Source organism: Manacus candei, unplaced genomic scaffold, assembly GCF_025592945.1.
Source record: "Manacus candei isolate 608988 ecotype Guabito, Panama unplaced genomic scaffold, ASM2559294v1 h1tg000084l, whole genome shotgun sequence".
Classification (NCBI taxonomy): domain Eukaryota; kingdom Metazoa; phylum Chordata; class Aves; order Passeriformes; family Pipridae; genus Manacus; species Manacus candei.
In genome coordinates this window covers 4,685,675-4,713,100 of record NW_026138132.1, presented here as the reverse complement: position 1 = coordinate 4,713,100, position 27,426 = coordinate 4,685,675, and the positions used below count along the sequence as shown (strand labels likewise).

The window sequence follows — 27,426 nt, the reverse complement described above, 5'->3', positions numbered from 1 at the left end:
CATTGGTTTCCCTCCCTCTCCCGCCCATTTTCCATGCGTGGTGGTGGTTTCCATCTGAACAGTGTGATGTTCTTGTGTCATAAGTACCTCTCATGCTGACTGATGACCAAGGGCATGGAGCTGGTTGAGTAACACTCTTCTCTTGTGTTTGTAGGTCTGCAGAGGGATCCAGGCGTGTTCCCAGCTGTAGCTCTTGAGCTCTGTAAAGCAGATTCTGGCAGTGACGGACTCGCTTTGTACAAGGGTCAGTCCAAGATGCTGGAGGTGAAAGTGCAGCACAACTCGGAGTCGGAATATTTAGCCAGAGATGGTCCTTCAAGCAACAGCTCCTTCTACAGCAGTGAAGGAGAGGGGACAGACCATGAGGGAGATATTCTGGATTGCAGCGGGTCCAGGCCTTTACTGATGGATTCGGAAGAGGAAGAGGAGACGTGCAAGCTGTGCCCAGGGTTCCTGCAGCCTGTGCCCAGGGAGAGGCACGAGGCCTCCAAGGGAGATCCCCACTCCCAGTCCAGAGCAGGGGAGATGCTGTTCCCAGCCTTCCAGTCGCACGCCGGGGAGGCTTTTAACGAACCGGATGTTTTTGCCACGGCTCCTTTCCGAAGCTCCAGGAAAGTGCCGGATGAGGGGGATGTCTTTACCAAAGCTCCTTTTCTCTCCAAGGGCAACGTGGCTCTGCGACATCCAGAAGAAGCAGATGTGTTTCTGAGAGCCCCTTTCACTAAGAAGAAAAGCATGGAAGAGTTGACTTCCCATAAGGAGCCGTTCCCAGCACCTGTTTTCCTCAGCCAAGGGGGCGATGGCCGAGCTCTCCCGCTCTTCCCCAGCCTGGATTCGGCGGCGCACGGGGCCTCGGCGAGGTCTCAGTATCCTCCTGCCGGGTTCCCTCAGCCAGGCAGCCTCCATCCCTGCTCCGGGAGAGCTGTGGAGGCCCAGGAGAGCTCCCCTGCCAAAGGAGGGCTGCCGGAGCAGGGGGACGTGGCTGGGGAGAGGAGCCAGGGCCCCGCGCTGCCCCCGGACGCCGCGCTGGGCGCCGCGGGGAACCAGCCTTTCCGTCCGCAGTCCCTGTCCAAGTATTCCCGGCACTACAGCCCCGAGGACAGGCCAGGCCTCGAGGCCAAGCCCATAGCTGCTTACAAAGTGGTGTCTCAGACCAACAGGCAGGCCATAGCGGGCTCTGTCTCTGTGGTCCCGCCGTCCTCCAGGACTACGGAGCTGCCCGGCGCGGATCCCTTCTCCTCGGCGCCCTTCCCTTCCAAAGCGGGGAAGCAGAAGCCTTAACGTGCTGGGGGCTGGGGCTGTGCTTCCTGCGGGACACCTCGCACAGCACCTCGGGCCTCTGCGTCGACACGAACGACATAGCAATATATATGTATAAAATAATTATTATTTTTGGTCAGAACTCTCTTTGCAGTGATAGGTAGTGGAACCGCTCTAAGTTATGTTAGTCCCAATGCCTGGCTCTCAGGATCCTCAGAGCCTTTCTCACCTTCCTCCTCTCACTGTCTTCCCCCCATTTATTTTTTTAGATGCTTTTCCAAACTAGTAGTATTCCATATTTTCTGGTCCTGGCTAGAGAAATGCATTATAAGATGAATTAAAAGGTTTATTAATTACAGAGCAAGTCAAGCAGGACTTGCTAATGCTCTGGAAAGGACGTGATTTCACAGGTTAAAGGCTTATTGTGACTTCTTTGCCGTCAGTGCTATTCCTGCTGCTCAGCAGCGGTGTGGCCGTGGCAGCTGTGGCTCTGGGTGGGTGTTGGGGGTGATGTGCCCACCCAGGCAGACCCTGCAGTGCTCTCTGGGGCCAGGCTGTGCAGGGTGGTGGGAGCAGAGCCGTGGCTCTGCTCTCCCTGGGGTGGGACACGTGGCAGTGCTGCCCGGGCTGGGGCCACACCAGTCAGGGAAGGACTCACAGTGCCTTCAGTCTTGGGAACTCCAGTGAGGCAATCAGGCTGTTCCTGCTGCTGGAAAATCGAATTATTGTGCAAACAATCAGGCAAAGCTTTCACTTTTACACATGTATTTCCTGTCTGGTCTATGCCAAAGTGTAGGACCCGGAAATCTGCTCTTGGTGAAGGAGAGATGTGTATTTACAGTATTAAAAATAGACCTTTGGGGGAAATTTATGATGCAAACAGCTCCATAGCTGTGCTGATGTACCTCACGTGGTGTGACTTGGCCCTGTTAGATGGGTTTGTACTGGCAGAGCTCGACTCAGAGTAAATTCTGCCTTTTGTTTTCTTGTTGATTAAGGATGAACTTAAACAAAATCCATTCGCTCTCCTTCTGAAGTATTATGTTTTCTATGCCAGTCCCAAAGAGAAGGACAAGTACTTACTGTGTGAGCAGCCAGAGTGTTCAGAGGCAGAATCCCCTGGGCAGGCACTGGGCAGGCCCAGAGCAGACTGTGCTCCCTGCTCTGCTCACTAGTGGAGGACAGAGAGGAGAGTGGAACCTCCCATGTTTATTTTGCAAAATGCCTGGTTGCAGGAGTTGCCCTGGATCTGCTGTTTCTGGCCTGCAGAGGTGCTTGTGAGAGTGGACTGGCTCTCAAAGACCTGGTTATCAGGGCTCTGTGGGATGCCAGTCCAAGCTCCCAGTCCAAGCTGGAGCCTTGTGCTGAGGGTAAAGGACACACTTTGTGTTTGGGGGTCTCCCACGAGTGGGTTTGTGGTCTTTGGACGTTTGCAGGGGAATTGTTGGAGCCGTGGGTTGGTCTCTGAGGTCAGGACTGGCTGTGTGCAGAGCAGGTTCCTCCCTGTCCACTTGCTGATGTGTTTGTACTCAGAGAGCAAGTCCTGTGAGTAGTGTTCCTGAGTAGTGGCCCTTGGAGAGAGGGAAGGATCAGCTGTAGCTCCTCCTGACTCACTGGAGTCACACCCTGGGGAGCTGCTGCAGCTGAAAATAGACTTTGGTGTAGTTTGGAGAGAAAAAACCCTGAGACCACTTCCAGCACATGGCTCTGTCCGAGGTCCAAATAATAAGTGTTATAGGAACACAGGGGGCACAGAAAAGATGTGTGTGAAGGCTGAAAAAAAGAGGACATTGCACAGTCTGGGGCAGACTCGCTGCTCACCTTTCATCCCAGCCACACAGCGGGAGGATGGAGGGGTGGATGGAAAATCCCTGAGTGCTGGGAGGGGACTGCAAAGCGTCTGCAAGTGGGAATCACCGACTGCTCAGTGTTCCCTTTCCCCTCCCTGAATTTGAATCTCCTCCAAAATATCTCCAGTTGCAAGAGATGAGCCAGGTGTTCTGCTGGACACGGGGGTTGCCTGGAAGGGAGAGGGAAATGCTTGGGCTGAGGTCTGAGAGCCCTGGGCTGGGCAGGGAGAATACTGGAAAGCAGGGAGGCCACGTTGGCTTGCACAAGTTCCTGGTGAACAGGTCAGCTGGAGCTTGTGGAGCTGGGAACCTTCTGCCCTGCTCTGCTGCACTCACAGCTAATAAATATTGGTGCATAGTGGTGGTTTAGGGGCTTTCTGTCCTCCATCACCACCTCTTGAAAATAGAAGTACTGTAAAAGAAGTTTCTGGGTTTCCCTTGAGATGTTTATTCAGCAAAGCTGAGGCTGTTTATTATGTTTTGTTTTTTAGTTTTCTGTTTAAATATACACCCAAAAGGTGGTTGGTTTTGTTTTTTGTTTTAAATCTCTGTATCCCCAAGTTGGTTGTTGCTGGATAGGGTCAGTGAGAGGCCCTGAGAGCGACTGTGACAGCAAACTGTGAATTCAAGGAGGGGGAGTGTGAGGGCCCAGATTTGTCCCAACACCAACCTGTGTTGCAGCCACACTGAGCCAGGAGGCTGCACTTGGCCTCGAGCTCTTAAATTCACTCAGAAGCTGCTGGAAGGGAGGCCAGGCCTTGGCAGTGTGGGATGAACCTGCGGAACAGGGACATGCTTTGCTGAACCCCAGGTGGGTTCAGGGTGTTCCCTCTGCTCACTGCATTCAGGTTCTTCCTGCCCTTCATTTTTACTTGAAAAATTGCTTTTGGATAATTCTGTGAAGTTTCTGGTCTTGCCACGTCCAGGTGCCATGGAGCTGGTGCTGGAGGAGTATTAGCCTGTCTCCTCTGTGCTCAAAGGGAAGGTACACTGGGGTGTCTGGGCTCATTTCCAGCCCTGTTAGGTTGGGTCAGGCTGAGTTTCCAGCTGGCATTTTGGCAGCTTTTTTGTCCTTCAGGCACTTTACACAAATTGCAGGCTGACTGTGCCCTAGAGCTCACAATCCTGCCAGACACATCCAGTGCTTAAATGGTTTTAAATCTCTTCTGAGGGTGGAGGCAGCTCGTTTGTATCTCTGCATGTGGCTCATAAAGTAATGGGACTTCTGGTTATGGTCATAAGACTCAATTTCAGGGCCTGTTACTCTGATATCCTTCTCATTTCCAGCCTGTGTTCCTCCTAATCCTGCACTGCCACTGCTGCAGCCTCAGTGTGATGAGTTATAAATGGAAATTTCATTTCTCTAGTCTCTGAAGCTTGCTGTTGTAATGTTAAAACAGGGAAGAATGATGCTAATTATTTGCCACACAACCAGTGATCCTAATGAAGTAAGACTAGTACAGCCTCAATGCAGTGTTTTGAAATCAGTTTTCTGAAGAGGAGCACTGGTTTCATCTCTTTAGTAAAGCTGTAGTAAATCCTGTTCACTGCCCTGAGCCCTCGTGCACGGTCGGAGGGTTTCGCAGGGATCCTTTGGACAATCTGGGATTCCTGCTGGGAGAGGGAGTGGTTCTTGGTTCTTGGTTCTCACTCCCTGAATGCACTTCAAGTCTCTTTTCAAAGTGATTAATCAGAGTTTCTGTGTGAATAGAGCAAGCAGTTGGCTTGGCTCTGTGCTCACTGCCGTGACGTTGGTGCAGCGCCGTGGGGGGACCCGGACCTGTGTCCTGCCCGGCTCTGCAGGATTCCGGGGGCTTTCCCCGTGTCTCCTCTCCCTCCAGCCAGCTCGGCATCGTCACACCTGGTGTTAAGTTTACAGTTCAGCCTCCTGAAGCCAGCACACACCCAGCCTGGGGTGCACACCCTGCCTGGAGCACAGAGGTGATGCTGAGCTCGACCCCTGTGAGCATCGTGACATCCCGGATCCTCCGGGACAGCAGCAGACTGGGCGGGATCTGCTCAGCTGCTGAACTGTCAGTCACTCCAAAGTGGTAATCGGTTACTTTAACTCAGCTTCCACCAAAGACTCTTCTGTTGGGGAGTTGAATTTTTGTTGGGTTTTTGTTTGTTTGTTTGTTTTCCTCGTGGTGTTAAATCAAGGCCTTTCAGCACACCGACAGACTCCAAAGCATTTTTACAGTAGTGTCCTGACAGTGAAGTCTTGGTCCAGTTGGGAAACACATTCCTGAAGCCTGATCACAGCTGCATTAGTGTTTCTAAAAATAAGCCACGGCCTGTAGTTTCCATTGTAGGTGGGTAAATACCCTCACACACACCTAGAAATGCTCCCTGTGAAGCTGGAGGGATAATGTTGATCCAGTGTTCCCGATCCCTCCCAGGGATGGGGCGGGAGGGCAGGGGACTCACTCGGGTGTAGGGTGCAGTGGGTAGAGCACCCTCACCCAGTCCAGGAGTGAAGGAAGCTCCCTTGTTCCCACGTGGAGCGGGAAGGGGAGCTGGGAGTGTCTGTGGGCCCCTGCCTGTGACACAAACCTGACTCGTGTCCCACGAGCAGAGTTTCCCCTCTGTGTGGTCCCTGAGCAGCCGTGGAGCCACCTCAGCCTGGCACATCAGTGGGGCCAAGTTTTGCACTCCAGGTGGGATCATCTGTTTCTGGTAATCATGAAGAAATGTTTGACTTGTAAACTTCTGTACATTTTATTAAAACACTATCTGATGACACTACATTGTCTCCTCTGTGCATTCCTTATCCCCTCCCCTTGCAAAATATTTTTGCTGGATACAGAGAATTTGGGTTTTAATGAGTTTTTTCTACCAAGATGCTGAACTGGGTCTGGCCCTGCTGTTTTATCTGGCAGCTGTGAAGTCAAACTGATCTTGTTGCTTTAAGCAGTGGATATTCCAGTTTATATCCAATTTTTATATCCAGAGAGAGTCCTTCCCATCCAGGGCAGAGCTGCAGCTGCAAACAGCACAGAGCAACTGAGCTCTCCCTGCAAAGCTGCTGCTCCTCAGTGGGTTTAATGCTGGTGCATCTGGACATCCAGGGCTTGGGAGATGTTGAGTCTCTGAGTGCTGGTGATGTGTGGTTTTTCTAGATCATTCAGCTGCCAAGACCTACAAGGGGCTTTGGTAGTGCTTTGCAGAGTGGACTTTGCTTAATTTAATTTCCATCTTGGTAAACGTGTCCATTGGGAAAGACTTTGTGCTGCCTTCTGCTCTGCTGCAGCTGCTGCTGGTAACACCCAGGTAACAGCAGAGCCTGGGAAGGCTGAAAACAAAGCCTTTTCATTCTCAGAGCTGCCATATTTTCTTTTTTTAATTTTCTCCCCTCTTGAACATGCATCCATGGACACACATTAATGGCATTCTCCATTAATGTTGTCTGTAATTTAGTGTTCCCCTGGAAAAGCCACATTTGAGGTTGATTTGTTGAACGTTCGTTTTGGGTAGCCTGTAATGCTCAGGAAAGAAAATAAATCCAAGTAGCTGTGAAATTTGCACCCCAGAGATTTAAAACCCTGCAAAGCCTGGAGCTGCTGCTGCAGGAGAAGAGGGGCACAGTGAACCCATCCCAGAGAGCACCTGGGAGGGGAACGCTCCACGGCCACATCCGAGCCAAGCTGGGCATGGGGGAAGAATGACAGGATCCAGGAAAAGGTTTTGGCAAAGCCCAGGAAAACGTGTGTTCTGTGAGTGCAGCTCCTGCCAAGGTACAGCAGATCCAGTGAGGAATGACTGAAGCAGGCTGAGGTTTTGTTCAGGGAACTTTGTGGGGTTTTCAGGCTGTTGTAGTTGTACGAGAAGCAGCAGCGATCATCGGACCGATGGAAGTGACTTTCTGGTCCAAAATGGGCAGGACTGTAGTCAGACCAACGGGGGGACGTGCAGCCATGGCCCAGACATGACCTGGGATCTCTTAATTTGCTGACATTGTGGAGGTGTCTCCTTCCTCCCCGGGAAGACTCTTCTTTCTTCTTGCTCAAGGGCCCAGAGCATTGGCCCCTGCACCAAGAGCTTCCACTTCAAATACATTTGGATCAAAATAAAAGCATTACCTCTTAACTCCCTCTGCAGCCACCCTGTCTGGAATGTTACTGGGGTAAATTTGCAATTTTTGATGGCTTGTGAGAACTGGAGGGGAGTGGAGGGAGGAAAGAAAGGCTTTTTGTGTGTTACCAGGCTCGGAGGTGAAATGGGGGCTGGAGGGGCTGTTTCTGAGCACTGTTGGTAACTGTGCTGCTCCTTCAGGGCTGGGACAAGGACGTGGGGCCTCATCCCCCTGGAACGTGCTGCAGGGCTGAGAAAAAAGTAAATATTAATGAAATAATTGTTACCCTTGGGGGTGGTTCTTTGGGGTTTTTTTGGGGGGGGGAGGGTTTCCGTATTTTTATTTATATGTCTATATTTCTGTATTTATATTTCTGGCAACAGGCTGACTGTGGACAGGACACAACTGTAGGCTGAACACGAGCCTGGGTGTGCCCAGGGGGCAGGAGGTCAATGGCCCCTGGGCTGTCCCAGCCATGGGGTGTCACAGCCCCAGGGCAGGGCCCGTCCCTGTGCTGGCACTGCCGGGACACCTCCAGGGCTGTGTCCAGGGCTGGGCCCTCATCCCAAGAGAGACACTGAGGGGCTGGAGTGTGTCCAGGGAAGGGAAGGGAGCTGGGAAGGGGCTGGAGCAGCAGGAGCAGCTGGGGGGGCTCAGCCTGGAGAAAAGGAGGCTCAGGGGGGACATTAGCAAATTTGCAGATGACACCAGGCTGGGGGAGTGTGGATCTGCTGGAGGGCAGGAGGGCTCTGCAGAGGGACCTGGCCAGGCTGGATCCATGGGAAGGATCCAACGGGCTGAGGTTCCCCAAGGCCAAGGGCCGGGTCCTGCCCTTGGGCCACAACAACCCCCGGCAGCCCCACGGGCTGGGCCAGAGTGGGGGGACAGAAAGGGCCCTGGGGGGACTGACTGACAGCAGCTGGACATGAGCCAGGGGGGCCCAGGGGGGCAAGAGGCCAATGGAGCCTGGCCTGGCTCAGGAATAGTGTGGCAGCAGGAGCAGGGCAGGGATTGTGCCCCTGCCCTGGGCACTGGGGAGGCCACCCCTGGAGTGCTGTGCCCAGCTCTGGGCCCTCAGGTTGGGAAGGATGTTGAGGGGCTGGAGCAGGGGCAGAGAAGGGCAGCGAGGCTGGGGAAGGGTGTGGAGCACAAGTGCTGTGAGGAGAGGCTGAGGGAGCTGGGGGGGTCAGCCTGGACAGGAGGAGGCTCAGGGGAGACCTCCTCACTCTCTGCAACTCCCTGCCAGGAGGGAGGAGCCGGGGGGGGTCGGGCTCTGCTGCCAGGAACCAGCAGTGGGACAAGAGGGCACAGCCTGGAGCTGCCCCAGGGCAGGTTTAGGTTGGATATGAGGAACAAAGTTTTTACAGAGAGGGTAATCAGACATTGGAATGGGCTGCCCAGAGAGGTGAGACTGGATGTGACATCAGTGCCATGGTGTGGTAACCACGGCGGGGTTGGATCAAGGGTTGCACTTGATCTCACTTGATCTCGGAGGTCTTTTCCAACCCGGTTGATTCTGTGATTCTTGCTCTCTGCAAGAGAGACAGGAGGGGGGAGCCGGGGGGGGTCGGGCTCTGTTCCCAGGGAACAAGGGACAGGATGAGGGGAATCGGCCTCAAGCTGTGCCGGGGAGGGTCAGGTTGGACATTGGGAACATTGCTTCATGGAAAAGGCTGTCCAGCCCCGGCACAGCTGCCCAGGGCACTGGTGGAGTACCCGTCCCTGGGAGGATTTAATACGCGTGTGGCTGTGGCACCTGGGGACACGGGTTAGGGTGGCCTTGGCGGTGCTGGGGGAGCGGTCGGGCTCGGTGGGCTCGGGTTCCTCTCACCCCGAACGCCGCCGCCATTCCCGGGGTCCCGGCCCTGCCCCGGCCCCTCAGGCGCCGCCATTGCCGCCCGCCGCCGCCAGGGGGCGCCGCCGCGCGCGGGCCATGGCGGGCGCGGCCGGAGCGGCCCAAGATGGCGGCGGTGCGGCGGCTGAGCGCGGCGGCGGCGCCGGCCCGGCGGTAGGTGCTGACCGCGGGGCCCCGGCCGTGGGTGCTGACCGCCCCGGCGGTAGGTGCTGACCGCGGGGCCCCGGCGGTAGGTGCTGACCGCGGGGCCCCGGCGGTAGGTGCTGACCGCGGGGCCCCGGCGGTAGGTGCTGACCGCGGGGCCCCGGCGGTAGGTGCTGACCGCGGGGCCCCGCCGGTGGGTGCTGACCGCGGGGCCCCGCCGGTGGGTGCTGACCGCGGGGGCCCCGGCGGTGGGTGCTGACCGCCCCGGCGGTGGGCGCTGACCGCGGGGCCCCGCCGGTGGGCGCTGACCGCGGGGCTCCCGCTGCCCCGGCACGGCTCTCACGGAGCTGTTTTCCCGCAGGGTTCCCCTCTCGCGGGTCAGGGTTAGGGTTAGGGCCGTGTCGCAGCGAGCGGTGCCGCGCCGGGCGCTCCTCGCTCTTCCCTTTCCCTTCCCCGCCCCAGCCGGGCGGACGGCGGTGAAGGTTGTTCCTTTTCCTCCAGATGGGCGGGGAGGGACTGTTTCTCTCCCCCAGGTCCTTTCCAGCAGCAAGGCGTTAGTTCCCCCTGAGTAGTTAGTTAGGTGCTGAGGGGCTCAGCCTTGCGCCCCCGGGGGCGCCGTGTCTGAGGGGCCATTCCCACCTCAGGACCCTCCCGTGAGGGGTAATTCCATTCCACACACACCCGCTCAGAACCCCGCAGTGAGGGGTAATTCCATTCCACACACACCCGCTCAGAACCCCGCAGTGAGGGGTAATTCCATTCCACACACACCCGCTCAGAACCCCGCAGTGAGGGGTAATTCCCACACAAGTGCTCAGGACCACGGTAGAAGGAGTGATTCCTCCCCCCCACGTGTGCTCAGGATCACGCTATGAAGAGCATTTAACCCCCTCACATCTGTGTCCTTCCGGCCTTGAAATGAGAGGGAATTCCTCCCAAGTTGCTAAGGATCAAGCAATAAGGGGGAATTCAGAGGACCCTGTAGTGCTGGGCACAGCTGCCCTGTGCTGAGCACCGAAATGGGATGTAATCATTATTGCCCAAAGCTAAAGGGAGAAAAGAGAACTTTTCTCTTGAACGACCTTCCTCACACACCTTGTTGCGGTCCCTACCTGCTTTAAAGAGCACAAAAATAAGCAAATAACACGATTTAGACCTTTCCCGTGTTCATGTCTCCCTCACTTGCAGCAGTGTCATGAGGCAGAGCTTCTTTCCTGTTCCATGTTTGAGGAATCTGGGCCTCTTGCAGTGCTTGTGTTTGGGTTTATGACCCCCAAAAGAACCAGACTCCTCTGACAACAGCCCCTGCAGATGCTATTTATGTAGTTCACCTGCTTTCCCCTCATCTGTACCTGATGAGGGGGAGAGAAGCCAGGTAATAATTGCTCCTCAGTATGTAGTAATTCATCTGTGACACGAGGTGGGTTTTGGTTTCATTTTCTGACATTCAGTTTGCTCTCAGACACCTGGGTGCTGTTGGCTGTGCACACAGTTACAGAAATCAGGTGTGCAAGCAGGTGAAAGTGAGGCCTGTTGTTATTCCACCACTCCACTTGTTTTCCTCTTATTGTTTTCAGGTTTTTTCCTATGTGCTCTTCCCCTTTTACCTTCATCCATCCCTGTTCTCACTGCTAGCACAAGTTATGTGGCCAGTAGGGAGCAGGGCCTCATTTTAACTGGTCTGGTTTAATTCTGGGACAGTATTTGTACAGGAATATACTGAATTTATTTATTCCCCGTAGGGAATAAATACAGAGAGGTGGACAGGGGTTGAGGTATGGCTTGTTCCTAGTAGAGTTTTTATATCTTTTACCCAAGCGCTGTCTTGGTATTTTTTTCTTATGAGAATTGTTTGTGTAAGACCAGCTACTGAGTTACCTTTTTAGCCTGTCTTGTACCTTCTAAGAGTCTTGCAGACTCTTCTCTACATGCCTAAGACCCTTAGGTGTGACCAGCTAAGCCCACAGAGCACAGGAGTAAATTCTCGGGTGCTTGGGGTTGGATTGATCTCAGCTATCTGGAATCTTCTGAAAATTAGGTTTTTAGTCCAAGGGAGATTTTCAGGTGCTCAGGACTGTTAAAAGGAAGACTAGAGGCCCCCTCTGGGTGATTATCCCCTTCTGTGATAGGTAAGTAAGGTGATCTGCCTGGTTTTAGTGACTGAAAGAGTGTGGGTTAATTTTTTGGTGGCTAAAGTTAGAGAGTTATGTCTGTTTTGTTATGAGAGAGAGGCAGCACTGAAAAGGGAAAAAAGGGATGTTCTGTGATCCAGCCTCAAACTTGCTGCATTACCTGAGAGGTTTAAGGCAGGTGTGTCTTGGAGAGTCCTGGGGTTGCACGTGGAATACCCTTTCAGTGGGGCAGTGCAGACGTGGGATTTGGAAATCCTTAGTAAAGTTATTTTTCTTTAGGTTCTGTCAGATGCTGTTAAAAGATCATAATTGGACAACTCGACAGCCTTTCCACCAACTTCTGCAAAAGAAACCATCTCTTCCATCTGCAGTGTGGCATCGTGCAGGTAAGTCAGTGCCAGTTAAAAAGGAACAGATGAGCAGGGTCTGAGTTTCTGTGTCTTTTGGTAGTGCTGGAAGTTTGCTGTTCTTTCTGAAACCCGAGTGTGGTGACAGCTCCTGGGTGGGTTTTAAGGCAGTGCTGGTGCATCTGGACATCTGGGGCTCGGGGAGATGTGGAGGCTCACTGTGTGCTGGTTATATGTGTTTTTCTATACCATTCAGCTGCCAAGACTTTGTTAGTGCAGAACATTATTTGGGCTTTGCTGCACTTCTGAATTTATTTTCTATATTGGTGTAAATGTGTCCGTTGGGAAAGACTTTGTGCTGCCTTCTGTGCTGCTGCAGCTGCTGACTCTGCCAGGTGACGTTGCTGACTGTCCAGGTAGAACGTGGGAAGGCTGAAAGCAAAGCTTTTCATTCTCAGAGCTGCAATATTTTCTTTATTTTAATTTCCACCTCTTGACCGTGCATCCATCTGTGGTGCATTAGCTGGATTCTCCAGTAATATTACATCTGCAATTTGGTGTTACCCTGAAAAAGCCATGTTTGAGGATGAGTGTGTTGTACCTGCCATTTTTTTGGTAGGCTGCAAAGCTCAGGAAAGGAAGAAAAATATAAAAAACCTGTGAAACTTGTGCCACAGAAAACTATGTTTTTGCAGCTGCCTGAGGAGTGTAGAGACATAAAGATTCTGCAGGTGCTGTTGCATGGAATTAGTCACAGATGGAAATATTATTTAAATGAGTCTGCTCAGGCAGAAGGCTCTTTAATTTTGGTTTCAGAGAGTCCAATCTTAGCAGCTGCAGCACTGTTTTCTCTCTTTCAGTTCTAACAACAGGCAGATTGGTGAGTACACTTGGTGTTTTACCTGTTTCTCATAAGTAGACTTAGTGTTTGACCTTTCCTGCCCGTGTCCTGGTAAAGGCTGTCTCAGCTTGGTTTGTTCCCTCACCTGGAGAACAGGATAACAAGCAGGTACTCCCAGAGCTCTGCAGAGGCTCCAGAGAACAGCTGTCAGAGGCAAACCCAGCCAGTTACCAACCTGTGAGTAACAAATCCCAGGGAGTTCCTCACAGCTGGGCGAGGAGCTCCCCAGGCTGGTAATGATTGACAAAGCTGCTCTTAGGAAAGCAGCTCTTCACTGCAGAGCACACCTTAGAACACAGAGCCTGCCCTCCTGGACACCTGCTGGGAGGGCTGATCTGGCTGGCTGTGGTTGGGGTGTTGGACCACACCTGGATGAGCAGTGTCCAGTGGCTGTCAGTGTCCCACTGCTTCCAAAACACAGGGAGAGGGACTCAAATTTACATGTCTGGGTTGTGCCAGATGGGATTTGGAGGCCAGCTGGATCTGGAAGATGGGCAGTTCTTCTATCCCCGTGGATAATCTAGTTGCTTGCTCTATCAGGAGTATTCTTTTCATCTTAAAACTGTTTCCTTCCTAAGTTTGTTTTTTTTTCTTTTAAAAAACATAGAGAAAATGGAGTGTGTGCGTATTTACCATTGTGTATGTTTGAGTCACAGGGATTGTCACCATGACAGACACATGAAGCAACAATTTGGCAATTTATAAACAGTGTGATTTGCCATTCAATGCCAGGGAGTCATGAGCAAAATGGCACTTTAGAAAAATTAAAATGTCAGCTCTTTTTACTGCTTTAAATCCTTCTAGTGTCTGTTTTTTAAATTTATGTGAGGTTGTTTCTCAAATATGATTTATAAATATTAGCTCTTGAAGATTTTTTTGGTTTAAAATGCACTTTTTTTTCTTTCCTGCATGTTTGTATCTCACTGTGTTATTGGGTGTGCAGGGAGTAGGAAGAAGAACTAGAATATGAGAGAGAGACTGTCCCTAACTGATGTTCACCTTCAGTGGGACATCAGGCATGTGCTGCATGGGCATGTCTACAGAAAAATACTATTAAATGTACACCATTAAATGTAGAGTGTTAAATTTTAGTTAAAATCAGGGTTTTTTACACTCTTCCAGTGAGACAGACACAGTTGGAAAAGGAATTTCAGTAAAAATGTATCTTTAAAAGAACTTTGCCAGTGAATGGTAAATAGTTTATTGTAAATTGCTTGGTCAGTTCAGTTTTTGGAGGGTAAGTGATGGCTCACAGTAATTTTTTACCCTGTGGAAAATCTAAGCTGGGTCTACTTCACCGTAACTCTTGTTACACTGGTTTTTCTTTTCTATAGTGCTGAAAAATGAGATAAACCCCAAACCCCATAACTCATGTGCATCTTCAGGAGAGAGTTAGCAAAACTGATTCTGCTTTAATCTGGAAAGGGGATTAAATGGTGCTTGAGGATCATAAAATAGAGAAAGCCAAGGCAGCAGAGACCTGCAGGGTGCAGCTCTGGGCCCTCAGCAGAAGGTCAGGCTGGCCCTGGCCTCGTGCAGCTCGATGCTGTTGCAGCAGGATGCTTTTTACTAAATAAAAGTTAACAAAAGAAGCAAAGACAAGGTTCCATGTAACCCAGGTTTTCCTGTGAGATGACCTGCCTGTGTTTTCCAGTGTTCTGTGGGTCTGGAGGCTTCCCTGGAGCCCGTGGTGGTGTCGGAGCCCCGTGGCTGCCCAGGCTGCTGCAGCAGAGGGATCCAGCAGGCCTTGACTTTTCACTGAAGCTCCTTAGGTTTGATGATATTATTTTTCTCCTTTGTTTTTGTATTTCCAGTGAGAGGCATGTTTATTCAGACTCAGGACACACCAAATCCAAATAGCCTGAAGTTTATTCCAGGGAGGGAGGTGCTGGAGTCGAGGACGATGGAGTTTTCCACACCAGCTGCAGCGTTTTGCTCACCTTTAGCAAGGTATTGCTGAACACATCCTGGTGGGCTTGGGGGCTGGTATGGGCTCTGTGCCTACAACTGATGCTTTTAAGCACAACTGCTGATCATTCTGCTCCTCTTTAGAAGCAGCTTGGTTGGATTTGAGTTTTTAATGCTGCTTTACTTGTGCTTAAGGTTACAGCTGGGGCTTGGTGTTGCTGAAGTTCTGTGTATGTGTCCTCCCCTCAGCTCTGTCATGGCAGAAGGCACCATGGTCTAGTTTATGCAACTGGATTGAAAGATGTTATAAATCAGTGTTTGTGAGCAGCTGCTGCATCACCAGCGAGACCTCTGGCCCCAGTTTCACAAATTCGTTGTCATCAGAGCACTCTGAATTCAAGGAGTTACTTGGAAATCATGTAACTTTTCAGAGTTGGGAAACAGGCAGTGAACAGTCCCCAAATACCATGAAATAAATGCAGGAGCTCCCCTTGGCAGGTGTTGGGGCTGCCCTGAACTTCAGAAGGTTTATGTTCCACTTCAAGGAAGGCCAGGTTTGCCCCCTCTTTTGGGCTGGGTCTGTAACAGCTCCTGGGAGTGCAACTTTCAGTACCAAAATGCATAATCTGGAGTAAGAACCACTGAGCACAGACTTTGTTTATATCACCTTGGTATAGAAGGGGTTTGGAGCACCCTCACAAGTCTCTGGGAGTGTGCACGTGTGTCAGTGCTTTCACATCAGTCTCTGAAAATAAACTCAGTGTTCTCTGGGTGGAGGGGCTTCAGTGTGGGGGTGAGATCCAGAAATGCCACAGTATGTCACCAGTTTAAGGCATCTTTTTTAGATTGGAAGGATTGTGGGCAAAAGCAGGAGCTGCTGGACGTGGCTTTGCCTCCAGGAGCTGCAGCTCTGTCTCTTGCAGGGTTGTTTGAGAGCAAAGAGGATCTTTGCAAGCAAAGCTCCGTGACTTAAAATCATAAATCCAGTGTGAAAGGTTTCTGAGGACATCCACATGTGTTAGCAGAGGGCTGCAGCTGTAGGATCTCACTGTGCCAGGGTGCATCAGGTTGCAGAATGTAATCAACTGTCAGAAAGTGGCTTTTTGTTGTCATGTATTTGCAAATAGACAATTTAATCAGAGATTATTTATGTGCTGGAATGCATATTGTGGCAGCTTGGGGGTGGGTATTGTGCAGGTTCATGGGAAGAATCGTCTGCTCTGTGTATTGTTAAAGCCCAGATTATGTTTTTTGTAAAGGGAATACTCATTTATTTTAAAAGGGAATATTAATTTTCCAAATAATTAATAAACACTTCCTGAAGGGGAGGGAGGGGAGAGAATTCTTTAATTGATCTCAGATGGTTTGGTGCACTTGCACAATTTCATGGTTTAAGTAATTTCAAAATGCAGTTGGTTTAGTGCTGCAAACACCCAGTGCAACTGTCCCATGTGTAGAGATTCTTTCAGGGGGGTATTCTGAAATCTCTTTTGTCATTTTCCATCACATGTATTTTTGTGATAAGATTTCCAATTCCTTCATTTATTGCATTTTTGGTGTTTTGCAGTCTTTCAGGAGAATATCTTATCTTTTTCCCCCATAACTGCAAAAAGCCCTCTTACAGCCTTGTGCTGTATTGACCTCCAAGTGCATCTTGGGTTTAATTTTTTTTTATTTTTTCTGTGGATGAATTTGTTGGGTTTTCATTAAGCATTTATGAATATTGGGTTATATATTCTCATTTTCATTTTTGTACTTAAACCATTGTCCAAAATATGCTCTTTCCTATCATGTAAGTTCTTGTGTGCTCATTCACCACCTGGATGTTGAGTTCTATATGGGGCCACCCCAGGCAGTTTACCATGAGTCTTATGCCTTTATTAAATGCCCTTTTTCCTTGCCTTGCTAATGACTGAAAATACTGAAGATGCCTCCCAAGGTGAGCTGGTGTGTTAAAGCTGCTCAGCACTAACCCTTGTATTTAGTGGCAGTTTTTATTGAGGTCAGTGACTTCAGATCACTTTAAGGAACTTCCCTTGTCTTTGCACTAGTCCTGCCTGAAACAACAGGTGCCTCCTGGTTTTGGTGCTGAACAAATAGCTTGTAATACACAGAATATAATTTTGCCCCAAAGAACTGGAGAGAGAGTAGGTCTGACATGTCTTGTGGGAAGCCCTGTAAGGTGTGCTGGGTTTTACTCTGGGCTCTGCCTAAGCCATGGGGAGGTAACTGGAGTTTCTCTTAATGGCTCTGGGTTTAGTGCTTATTTTTGTCTAGAAGTGTATTCTAGAACTTCTGTGACAGATTATATAAATCTCGAGTTTGCCTGAAATGTGGGTGCATTTTTGCCATGTTTTTGTTGTTGTTGTTTCCTGAACAGACAGTTATTCAGGATTGAAGGAGTTAAAAGTGTTTTCTTTGGACCAGACTTCATCACAATCACCAAGGTAAGCAGGGCAGAGGCTCAGCTGTGCTGAAAGCTGAGCTGTCTGGAAGCAGCCACAGAGCTGATCCAGCCAGGCCCTGGGACAGGCAAGTGGAAGTTCCAGAGGCAATGGCCACGAGTGACTAAAGGGAATTGCCTTTGATGCAAAGAAGATAAATCATTGCAACGTGTGGCTAAGCACTGGGACAGGCTACCCAGGGAAGCTGTGGATTCTTTGATCTTGGGAATGGTCAGCACTGGACTGACTGAGGGCCTGTGCACATGGTCAGCTTGGAAGTTGGCTGGCTGACCTGTGGAATGCTTCCTGGTGGAAGTTGGCTGGCTGACCTGTGGAATGCTTCCTGGTGGAAGTTGGCTGGCTGACCTGTGGAATGCTTCCCGATGGCACAGGACCAGGAGGGGAACCTTGCAGGTCCTGTGGTGTTTGCTCAAGGTGTGGAGCTCCTGTCAGAGAGATAAGGAGTTCCTTAGGAACTGGGCAGGCTCTGACTGTGAAGAACACAGGGCAATTCAGGGAGTGAGAATTTGATAACCTTGGGTCTCTGAAACAGTTTGGTAAAAATATCTGTCAAATAATGTATTTAGGAGACTTTCACACCTTTTTAGCTAATATTCTGATAGCACTTGGCTTGCAAACAAGGGGACTGTTTTGTTTACTGTGATAAATTGACTCTTACTAAACTTCTTTGGCAAAGCTGGGCTTAACAAAACTGTGAAATCAAATCCATGTGTAAACATGTGAGCCCATGAGGGTATTTGTAATGTAAGAAGAATCTTTGTGTAACTTATTACTATTAGGAGGCAGGTATTCATACTTTCTTTTTACTGTTCCTTTTTTTTTTTCCTTTTAATTCCCATAGGAGAGTGAAGACCTGGATTGGAACTTACTGAAACCAGATATTTATGCAGCTATAATGGATTTCTTTGCCTCTGGTTTGCCTGTGGTCACTGATGAGGCACCCAGGACAGATACGGGTAAATGAAACTTGGGCAAGAGGCCGGGGGCTGCCTTTGGGTTCAGCTTCTGTGACGTGCAGAAGAGCCTCAGGAGAGCAAGCAAGAGAATGGGAATTTAAATTTAAACCCTCTCCAGTGGAATTAGCAGCCTGTCTGGAGGAGCTGCTCAGCCATGACCACAACTGTGCTGTGTGTGACATCCCAGGGCTGTGCTGAGCTGGCTGGCCTGGCACCTGGGCCTGTGCTGGTGCTCCCCAGGAGGGGAGATGTGTTTACAAGTACTGAGGCAGAGTTTAGAAAGCCCTGGGGGGTTGCTGCCTGTCCTTTTTATATGGGCACCTTAAATAGAAAAAGGAGTGCCCAGCCTTAATGACAGTGCCTTAATGATAGGTTTGGGGTCTTAAATGAACGAAAATAGTAAGAGGTCTTTTCCAAACTGTAATAGAAAGTAACAGAGTAACTGACAATTTAACTCAAGGGTAGTATTCTGCCTTTTATTTTCTCATTTGCAGCTTACCAACTTAAAGTTTTTTTCAGTGTTTTAAGGAAAATTATGGCAATTGAATTGCTCTCTGTTACATCTGAATTTAATTTTAATATTAACATAACCTTTATTTTATTGAAAAGGTTCTCTCAGAAATGCTTCTATGAGTCTAACACTGAGATCAGATTGCATCCAGAGCTGCTAAACCCTAACATGTGCATAATTCTCCTGCTGAATTTTTTAGCTTGCTAAAGCCTTCCTTCCGAGGACCCTGCCTTAACCCCTGCATCCCTATGGAATGTTAGTTGTTGCTTCCTTTAAAAAGTGGAACCGCTGCTCTCTGCCAAGGCCTTTGCCTCTTGAGAACTCTGAACCAGCTGGGTTTTGCCAGAAAAAGCCTGGGATGCAAATAAGGATAATGCAGGAAAAGATACTCTGAAATGAGATTTCGGCCTTTCGGTTTCAGGCATCTCAGCAGTGTTTTCTGCTGTTTCATTCTGCCACCGTGGATATCCAGGGTTAGCATCCTCCTGGAATCCATGGATATCCAGGGTTAGCATCCTCCTGGAATCCAGGGATATCCAGGGTTAGAATCCTCCTGGAATCCGTGGATATCCAGGGTTAGAATCCTCCTGGAATCCAGGGATATCCAGGGTTAGCATCCTACTGGAATCCGTGGATATCCAGGGTTAGAATCCTCCTGGAATCCGTGGATATCCAGGGTTAGAATCCTCCTGGAATCCGTGGATATCCAGGGTTAGAATCCTCCTGGAATCTGTGGATATCCAGGGTTAGCATCCTCCTGGAATCCAGGGATATCCAGGGTTAGCATCCTCCTGGAATCCAGGGATATCCAGGGTTAGCATTCTCCTGGAATCTGTGGATATCCAGGGTTAGCATCCTCCTGGAATCCAGAGATATCCAGGGTTAGCATCCTCCTGGAATCCATGGATATCCAGGATTAGCATCCTCCTGGAATCCATGGATATCCAGGGTTAGCATCCTCCTGGAATTCTCTCCAGGTCCTGACTTGCACATCTTTCTCTCCCCAAGCTGCTTCTGAAGAAGATGATGAAGTTGTGCTGATGATTAAGGAGCTGCTGGATACAAGGATAAGGTAAACAGGGAACCTTGTTGGATCAGTGAGTCAGTTTTGGGCTGGATTTATTTAGGGAGCAGTGGGATTTTCCTTGGGGTGTGTGATTTCCTGGCTCAGCACCTGGGGGGGTTAAAGGGCAGAGCTGGCCCAGCTGAGGATGCAGTTGAAATGATGAAAACTACACAATATTTGCTGTTAGAGGCACTTCTTTTTTTCTCTGTTTTAATATCTGTTCTTACTTTTTTCTCGTCCTTCCCTTCCAAGTATCCCAAAGTAGTTTTTACTCTCCTATCATAATCTGAAGGAGTCTTTACTAGTGGGTTTCCCTCTCTGTCTGGGCTTCAGTGGATTTTGTGCCTCCATTCTGTTGTGATTTTATTGGTGCTTTAACACAGCTCGAATTTACAAACTGGTGGTAACTAATGAAGTCTCAAGAGTGGCTCTGGATCTTGTTGTTTACCTGAAGGCTATTTTTGTGCTCATTAATTGCCTTCCAAAGGAACTGAAAGGAATAAGCAACTTGACATTTTACGTAGAGGAGGAGATGCCTGATGTGTTTGTGGAGCTGTGGTATCTGATGGTGACATCTTCCCCAGCTCAGACTGCAGGAACCAGAAACTTGTTTGTGGGTCAAAATTGTGGAAATTATGATGAACTTGGGCCTTTTTGTTTTTTTCTTAGATGCTGCATTTAAAGTGATATCACTTTACTCAAAAATTCAGTTATCTCAGAGCTGACACATGGTTAGTTTTCCTGAAAGAGGAAGAAAACTAGAAAAAAGCTGGAACATTTTTCCCAAGCGTATGTCCCAGGCATTGAAAGCAGAATGATGTTGTGTAAAGCTGTGACAGTGACATCCAGGAGGCCCTGCCCGTGCTGGGGGCCTGGGGGGTTGAGCTCCCTGTGATATGTCACTCCCTGATTTCCCAGTGCCCTTTTGCAACAGGCACAGAATTTCTGCCCAAATTTCTGGTTTTCCTACCTTTTTCTTTCTTTCATTTCCTTCCCCCTGTACCCCTTGGTGGACCAAGAAGCTGTTGATGAGAATATCAGCAGTGAAGTATCTTCCTTCATTTCATAGCAGGGTAGTGGACAGAGGTTATATATAAACCAGGGTACACACAGAGCATTTATTGTTCAGTCAATCAAAAATACATGCATAGAAGTTGTCAGAAGGTGCAGGATGGAGGGAATGTCAATCTGAAAGGTCCTGTAGTGTGTTAAAGTTAATTCAAATAAGAAAAATGGAATTTTTAATCGTGGTCTTTGGCTTTCTGGAACGGAGATAATTTGCTGTGGTGAGTTAATAAATGTGTCAGGTTGACGGATTTTTCTCTTAGGACTGTAGTTCTCAAAGAGTTATTTTGGAAATCAGTATAAAGAGCTTCTGTTAGAGTAACTTGATGGTTTTAGCTTGGTCTGGAAAAATGTTGCTATGGGGACCCAGCTACAATGCTGGGCATTTGTGGCTGGCAGGGGGAGAGCAGGCTGCAGAAATGCTAATGGCACTGGGGGGAGCTTATCAGGGCTGGCTCCTTCACCCCTGAGCAGGATTAAGCTTTTATAGGTGCAGTTATTTTCTGTCCTCAGTAAATTGTGGAGAACTGCATATTTATTTATGGAAGGACTTCAGGACTCCTTATCACAGGTGCCAGCTGCACATGCACCCCATGGTAGGACACACCCCAGCAGTGCTGGCAATAACTGGGCAGTTCCTGCATGTGAGGACCTTCAGGCAGCCCCGTGTGTCTGTGCAGGCTGGATCCAGCCCTGCTCCAAGGTGTTTGTTTACCCTCTCCCCTAAAATGGCAGTGATTCCTTCATACACTGCTGCTTTCATTGCAAAAGTATTTTGCTCAATGTCCTATGGAAAAACAGTTTCTGTCAACATGAGAGAGCCCAGCAAAGTAGGAGGTGTTGGAAATTTGAACCATGTGGTTGTAGAGAAAGAGGGCTGCAGTTACTCTGTATTTTGTGTGTGTTACATTTGGCTTTCCTGAAGGTTTCTGGAAGGATCCATATTTCAGGTGTACTTGCTGTGAACTGAGTCTCGTGTCCCACCAGGCCGACGGTGCAGGAGGACGGTGGTGATGTGATTTATAAAGGCTTTGAGGATGGCATTGTGCAGCTGAAGCTGCAGGGCTCGTGCACCAGCTGTCCCAGCTCCATCATCACCCTGAAGAACGGGATCCAGAACATGCTGCAGTTCTACATCCCCGAGGTGGAAGGCGTGGAGCAGGTGGGTTGGGCAGGGGTCAGAGCTGCTTTCTTTTCAGTGCAAAAGGAGGGCTTTGGCCCTTTCCAGCCTGCACAGGTTGGCAGTTCAGGGAAAGGACAGGATGGAGAGATGTGGGTTTCCAAGTCAGGGTTTCCAAGTCACGACCTGTATGTTGGCAAAGGATATGGAACACTGCAAAATCCTGTCCAAGCCCCCATGCTGGGCTGCCTGGCTGGGGAGCAGCGTGGCAGCCAAGGACCTGGTGCTGGAGGGTGCCAGGCTGCCCCTGAGCAGCCTGTGCCTCATGGCAGAGCTGTTGATGGTGCTGGCAGCAGCCTGAGGGACGTGAGCCCTTGCTGGACTCTCTCCAAAATGCCCATGTCCCTCTTCTGCCGAGGAGCCCAGACCTGGACACTGTTTCCAGTTCCCCATGTGCTTTGCTGACTTTACCTGATAAAAAGCAACAGGCTTCTGTCCCCTGGAACGCAGATTCTTTTGCTTTCTCATGAAATCTCTGATACCTGTAGTGATTGTTTTCCTGGCTTTTGTGGTAACTTGACCAGCTTCCATTATTTCAGCCACGTGTCCTGTGGCATTTTGGGTTGCAGGTTTTTCTCACATCCTTCACATGCCTGTTGTCGTTCAGGCTGTGGGATAACTGCTGTTCTTCTCAGGCCCAGCAGGGCTTTGATGTAATAAATCCTGCAGGACTGAGAGTTTAAACTGTTTACCTAAACCACTTCTGGATTTGATTTCAGGTTGTTGACGACGACGATGACGTGGAGAAAGAAGCAAATTCTACTTGAGTTGCATCATCTGTGGCCAAACACACCTTTACATCCTGGTGTGTGTAAACCATCTTTGTGCTGAGAAACAACCCAATCCGCCTTTTCAGAAACATAGTTGCACTGCTCTGGGAAAGTGTGTCATCAGTGTAAGCAGCTTGTCCACTAATTTATTAAATGCCCTCCATTAAAAACAATCCTTTTGCTCTCTGTTATACTATGTCTTAAGAAAGAAATGGTGAGCTTGAGAAACGGTGAGGTCTCTCTTCGTTGGTTCATACAGATAATTCCAGAGTGAAAAAAGAGAAGGCAGAAGTCAAGTTTTGTGACTGTGCAATAGAAATAGATGTTTATTCCCCTAAACCTCCATGGGCCTGGCAGGACTCTGCCCTTGCTCTGTAACTGGGGAATCAGGAATGTTAATTTTGTCAAGTCTTTTTAAAAAGCTTTTGATTCCTGTCAATTTTTCATGATACCTGATTGCTCATTGCCACTGTGCAAACAGCAAAAAAACCAACAAAAGATGTGGATTGTTTGTTACAGAAATCATATCTTTTAAAGTAAATGTTAGAAGAAGATGATCCTGTCAGCTTCAGTAAGTAGAGAGGCTAATTAGCCTATTTAGAAGTAAAATCGTTCAGCCACCATTAGCGGTCTGTTTAAACATGCAAAAACTTCTGGAGGATGTAATTCTCCACCTTGCAGAGGAAAGTGGGTGCTTGAGGGCACGGATTGCATTTGGATGGCAGGAGAAGGACTGTTTGCTCCTGCTGGATCCTGTTTGTTCTCCGGGAGGAACTTGGCTGCCCCGGCTGCTGCGGGAGGGGGACGTGGCAGAGCCAACACCTTCCATCTGAGAGAGCAGGGGAAGGGAAATATTTGTTGTTCTGACACTGAAATACATCAATGGGGCTTTGCGAGGAGTAGTTGTGTTTACTTGTGTGTGTGGGAAGGATTTCTTCCTGGTGCCTGGCTCCAGCACGGCTTTGGGAGTGGAAATACTGTTTCTGCTTTGTGCTGCCCCACCGGGCTGAGTTGGTGGTCATTATTTGGCCTGTGCTCGTGTTCCCTGCGTGCAAGGATTTGACAAAGCTGTGTTCCCCTCTCTCACTCCTTGCCAGGGTAATTATTCCACTGAGTCCCTAAGCAGGATCAGTTCAGTCGGTGGAGAATCTTTTACATAGCAGCTCATCAGCATGTGGCAGCCATAAACTTCATACTGCTTGTTAGAAATCTGAAAAGAAATATTTTAGCTAAATATTTCTGCAGCTTTCATGGAGAGTAATAACCCACAGTAGTTTAAATTACCCACTCAGGATTTGGAAATTGGTCTGAAATCACCATATTTTCTTTACCCAGTGATGAAGTACACAGTGCCTGATCTTACAAGTGCATTGATGACAAAATTCCCCTCAAGGCAGGCTCAGACTGCCCAAAAGAGAGCTTGTGCAAACATCAGTGCCCTGTTCTCCATCAGCAAACCGTAGAACGGCGAGTCATGGGTCTGGTTTCTCAAAAAGAGACCTTTTTAGGACTGATTTCTCAATTTAATGCACTGTATCAGCCAAAACCCAAACAGCAAAGTAGCTGTTCTGTGTGGTAAATAAAATGTGTCTATGAAAGATGTGGTGGTTACTCTTCAGTTAAGCAGTACTAATCTCCTCCAGGTACTGTAGGGACATTTCCAGTCTTGTTTGATTTGTACAGAGAGGACCAAATTAAGCCTGTGTGTACAGAGGGTGAAGATTAAGCACCTTGTGATCTTGAGCCTGAAAAGATTCCATGTCCATCCTATATCCTGTGTGTCCTCAGGTTCCTCGAGCTCTGCCCTGGGGAGAGGAGGTCACAACACATCCCACCCTCCTGCATCTGCTCTGCCCCACCCCAGAGCCCTCAGGGCAGCACGAGGCAATGGGGGGGGGCTCCAGCTCGGGATAAACCACAGCAGAGGGAGGGTGGGAAGTGCCAGTTCTCCCTTGGGAAGCAGCACAAACCCAGGTGTGTTCCAGCACTGACCACAGCCACGAGCACCAGTGCTCTGATGGCCCAGCGGGGTGAAAGCATCAGCCCAGACCAGCAGGAGCTTCTGTGTGAACTTCCAGGCCCTGAACAGCTCAGCTCATGGAAAGAATCCCTGTTGGTGAGAGGTGTCCCATCCCCTCCACTCACCCAAAAACCCTTCCATGGGCACATAGTCCTGACTGTTCAGCTTGGGAGGGAGTGAGTGGCCACGTGGACAGGCTGTTCTCAGCTCTCTGTTTGAAGAGGGCCCTTCAGCTGGGGCTGGGAAGCCTCTCAGGTCAGCAAGGGGTTTTTGGCTGTGAAGTCTTTCTATAAATTCCAGTTAGTCATTGTAAATATAATGACTACTTTAAATAAAGTAGTAATGGCTGCTCGAAATTATTCTGGTGTGTTTTTAAAGACCAAAGAAGTTCTGTGGTATCTTTGGTGTGCAGTAGCTAAGTGCAGAGTTACAGTCTGCCAGGGAGGCATTTTGTTTTCACCCATGTCAGAGGAAACACAACATGCACTCACTTTTCCTAGGCACTCTTCTAGCCCTCCCTTACAGGAAAAGTTGATTACAGCCATCTGAACTCTTGTCTTCTAACTGTTTGCAGGTGGACACATCTTTTTTGTCAGGATGTGGCTCATCCAGAGTTTCTAGAAGGAATTGCCCTCACATTGTGTGAGAGGAAGTCACTCACATTACCTGACATTAATCTGGTTATCAGGGATATAATAATATAATCTGGTTATATATCAGGGATATAACTCTTTTCCAAGGTGTGGTACTTTGTAATCTGTCTAAAATTCAGGACTTGAGCCAGAGCTTCTGTTTCAAGTGTTAATTTTCAAAGGCTCATGGGTGAGAGTTTGGGAAACTTCTCAGTTTCTCTGTTTGGTGGTAAGTTGCACTTTACATCCACGTGAACTACCACATAGTAGTAACAGCACGTCCTGTACGTACAGCAAACCTCAGAATAAGAAGTTACATGGTGGGAAATATTGGCTTTTATGGGCAAAAAATTCAATAGTCACTTCAGGATTAAACACGTGGAGCTGGATTTCTGTGTGTGTGGAGTTCTGAGGAACTGACGAGTGCAAGTGGAGGGTTACTCTCCATTTGAGGGGTTTGTTTTTATAACATCAGGTGTGGCCCAGGTTCAGGTTGTGCAGTCAGGTCTTTGCTGTGCTGCTGACAGAGCTGAGCGTGGGGCATCCCTGGTTACACTCGTGGTGCAGCCTTTCAGTTTGTATCGAGACAACACTGTACGTTATTCCAGGTTTGTAGGATACATTAGGAAATACCATCAGTGATACCAAGTCCTAGAGCTGCTGCAGGGAAGGGAAGGAATTCCCAGCACAGAACCAGAGCAGGAGGTGCATGGGGAGTGCCTGTGGATCAGTAACCTGGGGGGTGAGTGCTGAGCAGGGAGAGCTGCTCTGCCGTGCAGGGTGTCCATTCCTGGTGCTCACACCTTCCCAGGGCTCCACTGTTCCCTTCTCACCTGGGAAATCAGCTTCCAGTGCCACGAGACGCTCCCCTTCCTAAGGGAAGACAGGGAAGTGGAAGAAAACTGAGGATGTGAAGTCGGCCCTTCTCATCCCAACTGAGCGAGGGGTTAAAGCATCAACAGCTTGGATGGCAGAGCACTGCTCTGCAGAGCCATCTCAGAGCAGGATCACTGCCTCGGCTCCTTCCCGTGTGCCCTCGCTGGAACAAAAGCTGGGAAGTGGCTCTGTGCTGGCTCTGAGCTTCTGATGTTCCTTAGATCCGTGACCTTCTTGCTGCTCGTTCAGCCAGGTTCCAGCAGCAAGTTCAAAATCCGCCCTGTGCTGGTTCTTTGACGTGCACTCACATTGCTCCTTGTTTTGGGGGCTTTTTAAGGAAATATTTCTTTGTTGACTTTAATTTAGAGTAAGATAAACTTGAATGAATGGCATTTTTCTTAAGGCATTGCTCTCTTTTGTAGCCTTAGGCTTTTAATAAGTTTTGCAGCAGGGTTTGGTGGTGGCAGTTGCAGGCAGACAGTGTCACAGCTCTCCAGCTGCAGGGATGTCGCTCCTTTGTCACTCATGCCCGGCCCTGCTTTGCTTTGCAGATTCATCTTGATGGTTCCTTTCTCTTGCTTCTGAATAGGTGCTGTTGTAGAACAGTCAGAGTAGGAAACGAGAGGCCAGGCCACGTGGCTCTGGGAGGATTCGCGCTGTGTCACGGGGGTACAGGAGGGGCTGTTTGTTCCCTGCCCGAGCCTGGAGAAGCCCTTTGGCTCTCGGGTTCTTAACTCGGTCCTCTGCGAGTGCTGACGGCTGTGGAAAGGCCTGGGGATGATCCCGAGGGTGCTGCTCCTGACTGGTGTCAGTGGGAATTAGCGGGGGGGCTCTGGGAACGGGTACACCCTCCTGTGTCTTGGGGCTGGGAATTACTGGGGGAGGCTTCAGGGGACAGACACAACCTCCCTTGTATCTCGGGGCTAGGAAATACCGGGGGGCCCAGGGAATGGTCATTCACCTCCCGTTGTCTCCGGGCTGGGAACTACCGGGGGGCTCTAGGAAAGGCACACCCCCTGTCCCATTGTCTCCGGGCTGGGAATTACCGGGGGTCTCTGGGAATGGGCACATATCCCCTGTATCTCAGGGCTGGGTGTTACCGGGGGGGCTCTGGGAATGGACAGACCCCCAGCCCGTGTCTCAGGGTGGGAATTACGGGAGGGGGGCTCTAGGAAGGGGCCCTCCCTTCCCCTGTCTCAGCGCTGGGAATTACCGGGGGGGGCTCCGGGCGCGGCCTCGCCCTCCCCGTGCCCCGGGGGTGTTCCCGGCCCCCGAGGGGAGGCGGGCGCCGCTTTGTCCGCGCCGGGCCCTCCCCGGGCCCTCCCCGGGCCCTCCCGCGGGCGCGGGCCCGGCTGCGGCTGCCACGTCCCGGGGGCCGGGCCGGGCCGGGCGGGGCGAGCGGGGGGCGGGCCCGGG

At 49.8% G+C, this 27,426-nt stretch overlaps 2 protein-coding genes across 6 annotated transcripts in view; both read left to right on the top strand.

Moving 5' to 3' along the window:
* AAK1 (AP2 associated kinase 1) overlaps nt 1-5,857 on the top strand; it is an 83,708-nt gene extending 77,851 nt beyond the window's left edge. For 4 of the 5 annotated variants that reach the window (XM_051812044.1, XM_051812046.1, XM_051812055.1 and 1 more), the window contains one exon: nt 155-5,857. In XM_051812044.1, the coding sequence (XP_051668004.1) occupies nt 155-1,281 (1,127 nt within the window). In that variant the 3' untranslated portion in view covers nt 1,282-5,857. The remainder of the gene's footprint in view (nt 1-154) is intronic. The other variant, XM_051812052.1, reaches the window with a different exon arrangement.
* Nucleotides 5,858-9,084: 3,227 nt separating this feature from the next.
* Nucleotides 9,085-22,655, top strand: NFU1 (NFU1 iron-sulfur cluster scaffold). The gene is made up of 8 exons (XM_051812065.1): nt 9,085-9,190; nt 11,593-11,699; nt 14,376-14,511; nt 16,850-16,916; nt 17,776-17,890; nt 19,410-19,473; nt 21,520-21,694; nt 22,432-22,655. Exons 1-8 carry the CDS (start codon nt 9,144-9,146, stop codon nt 22,477-22,479), a joined length of 759 nt encoding a protein of 252 aa, XP_051668025.1. The 5' UTR covers nt 9,085-9,143; the 3' UTR covers nt 22,480-22,655.
* The last annotated feature ends 4,771 nt before the right edge of the window (nt 22,656-27,426 follow it).

What these genes read in the sequence shown, in the direction of transcription:
- NFU1 (XM_051812065.1), top strand. Translation starts at nt 9,144, where the DNA reads ATGGCGGCGGTGCGGCGGCTGAGCGCGGCGGCGGCGCCGGCCCGGCG. An exon ending in ACTTCATCACAATCACCAAG is followed by an intron (nt 16,917 to 17,775) that starts GTAAGCAGGGCA and finishes TAATTCCCATAG; the next exon opens with GAGAGTGAAGACCTGGATTG. An exon ending in GGCACCCAGGACAGATACGG is followed by an intron (nt 17,891 to 19,409) that starts GTAAATGAAACT and finishes TCTCTCCCCAAG; the next exon opens with CTGCTTCTGAAGAAGATGAT.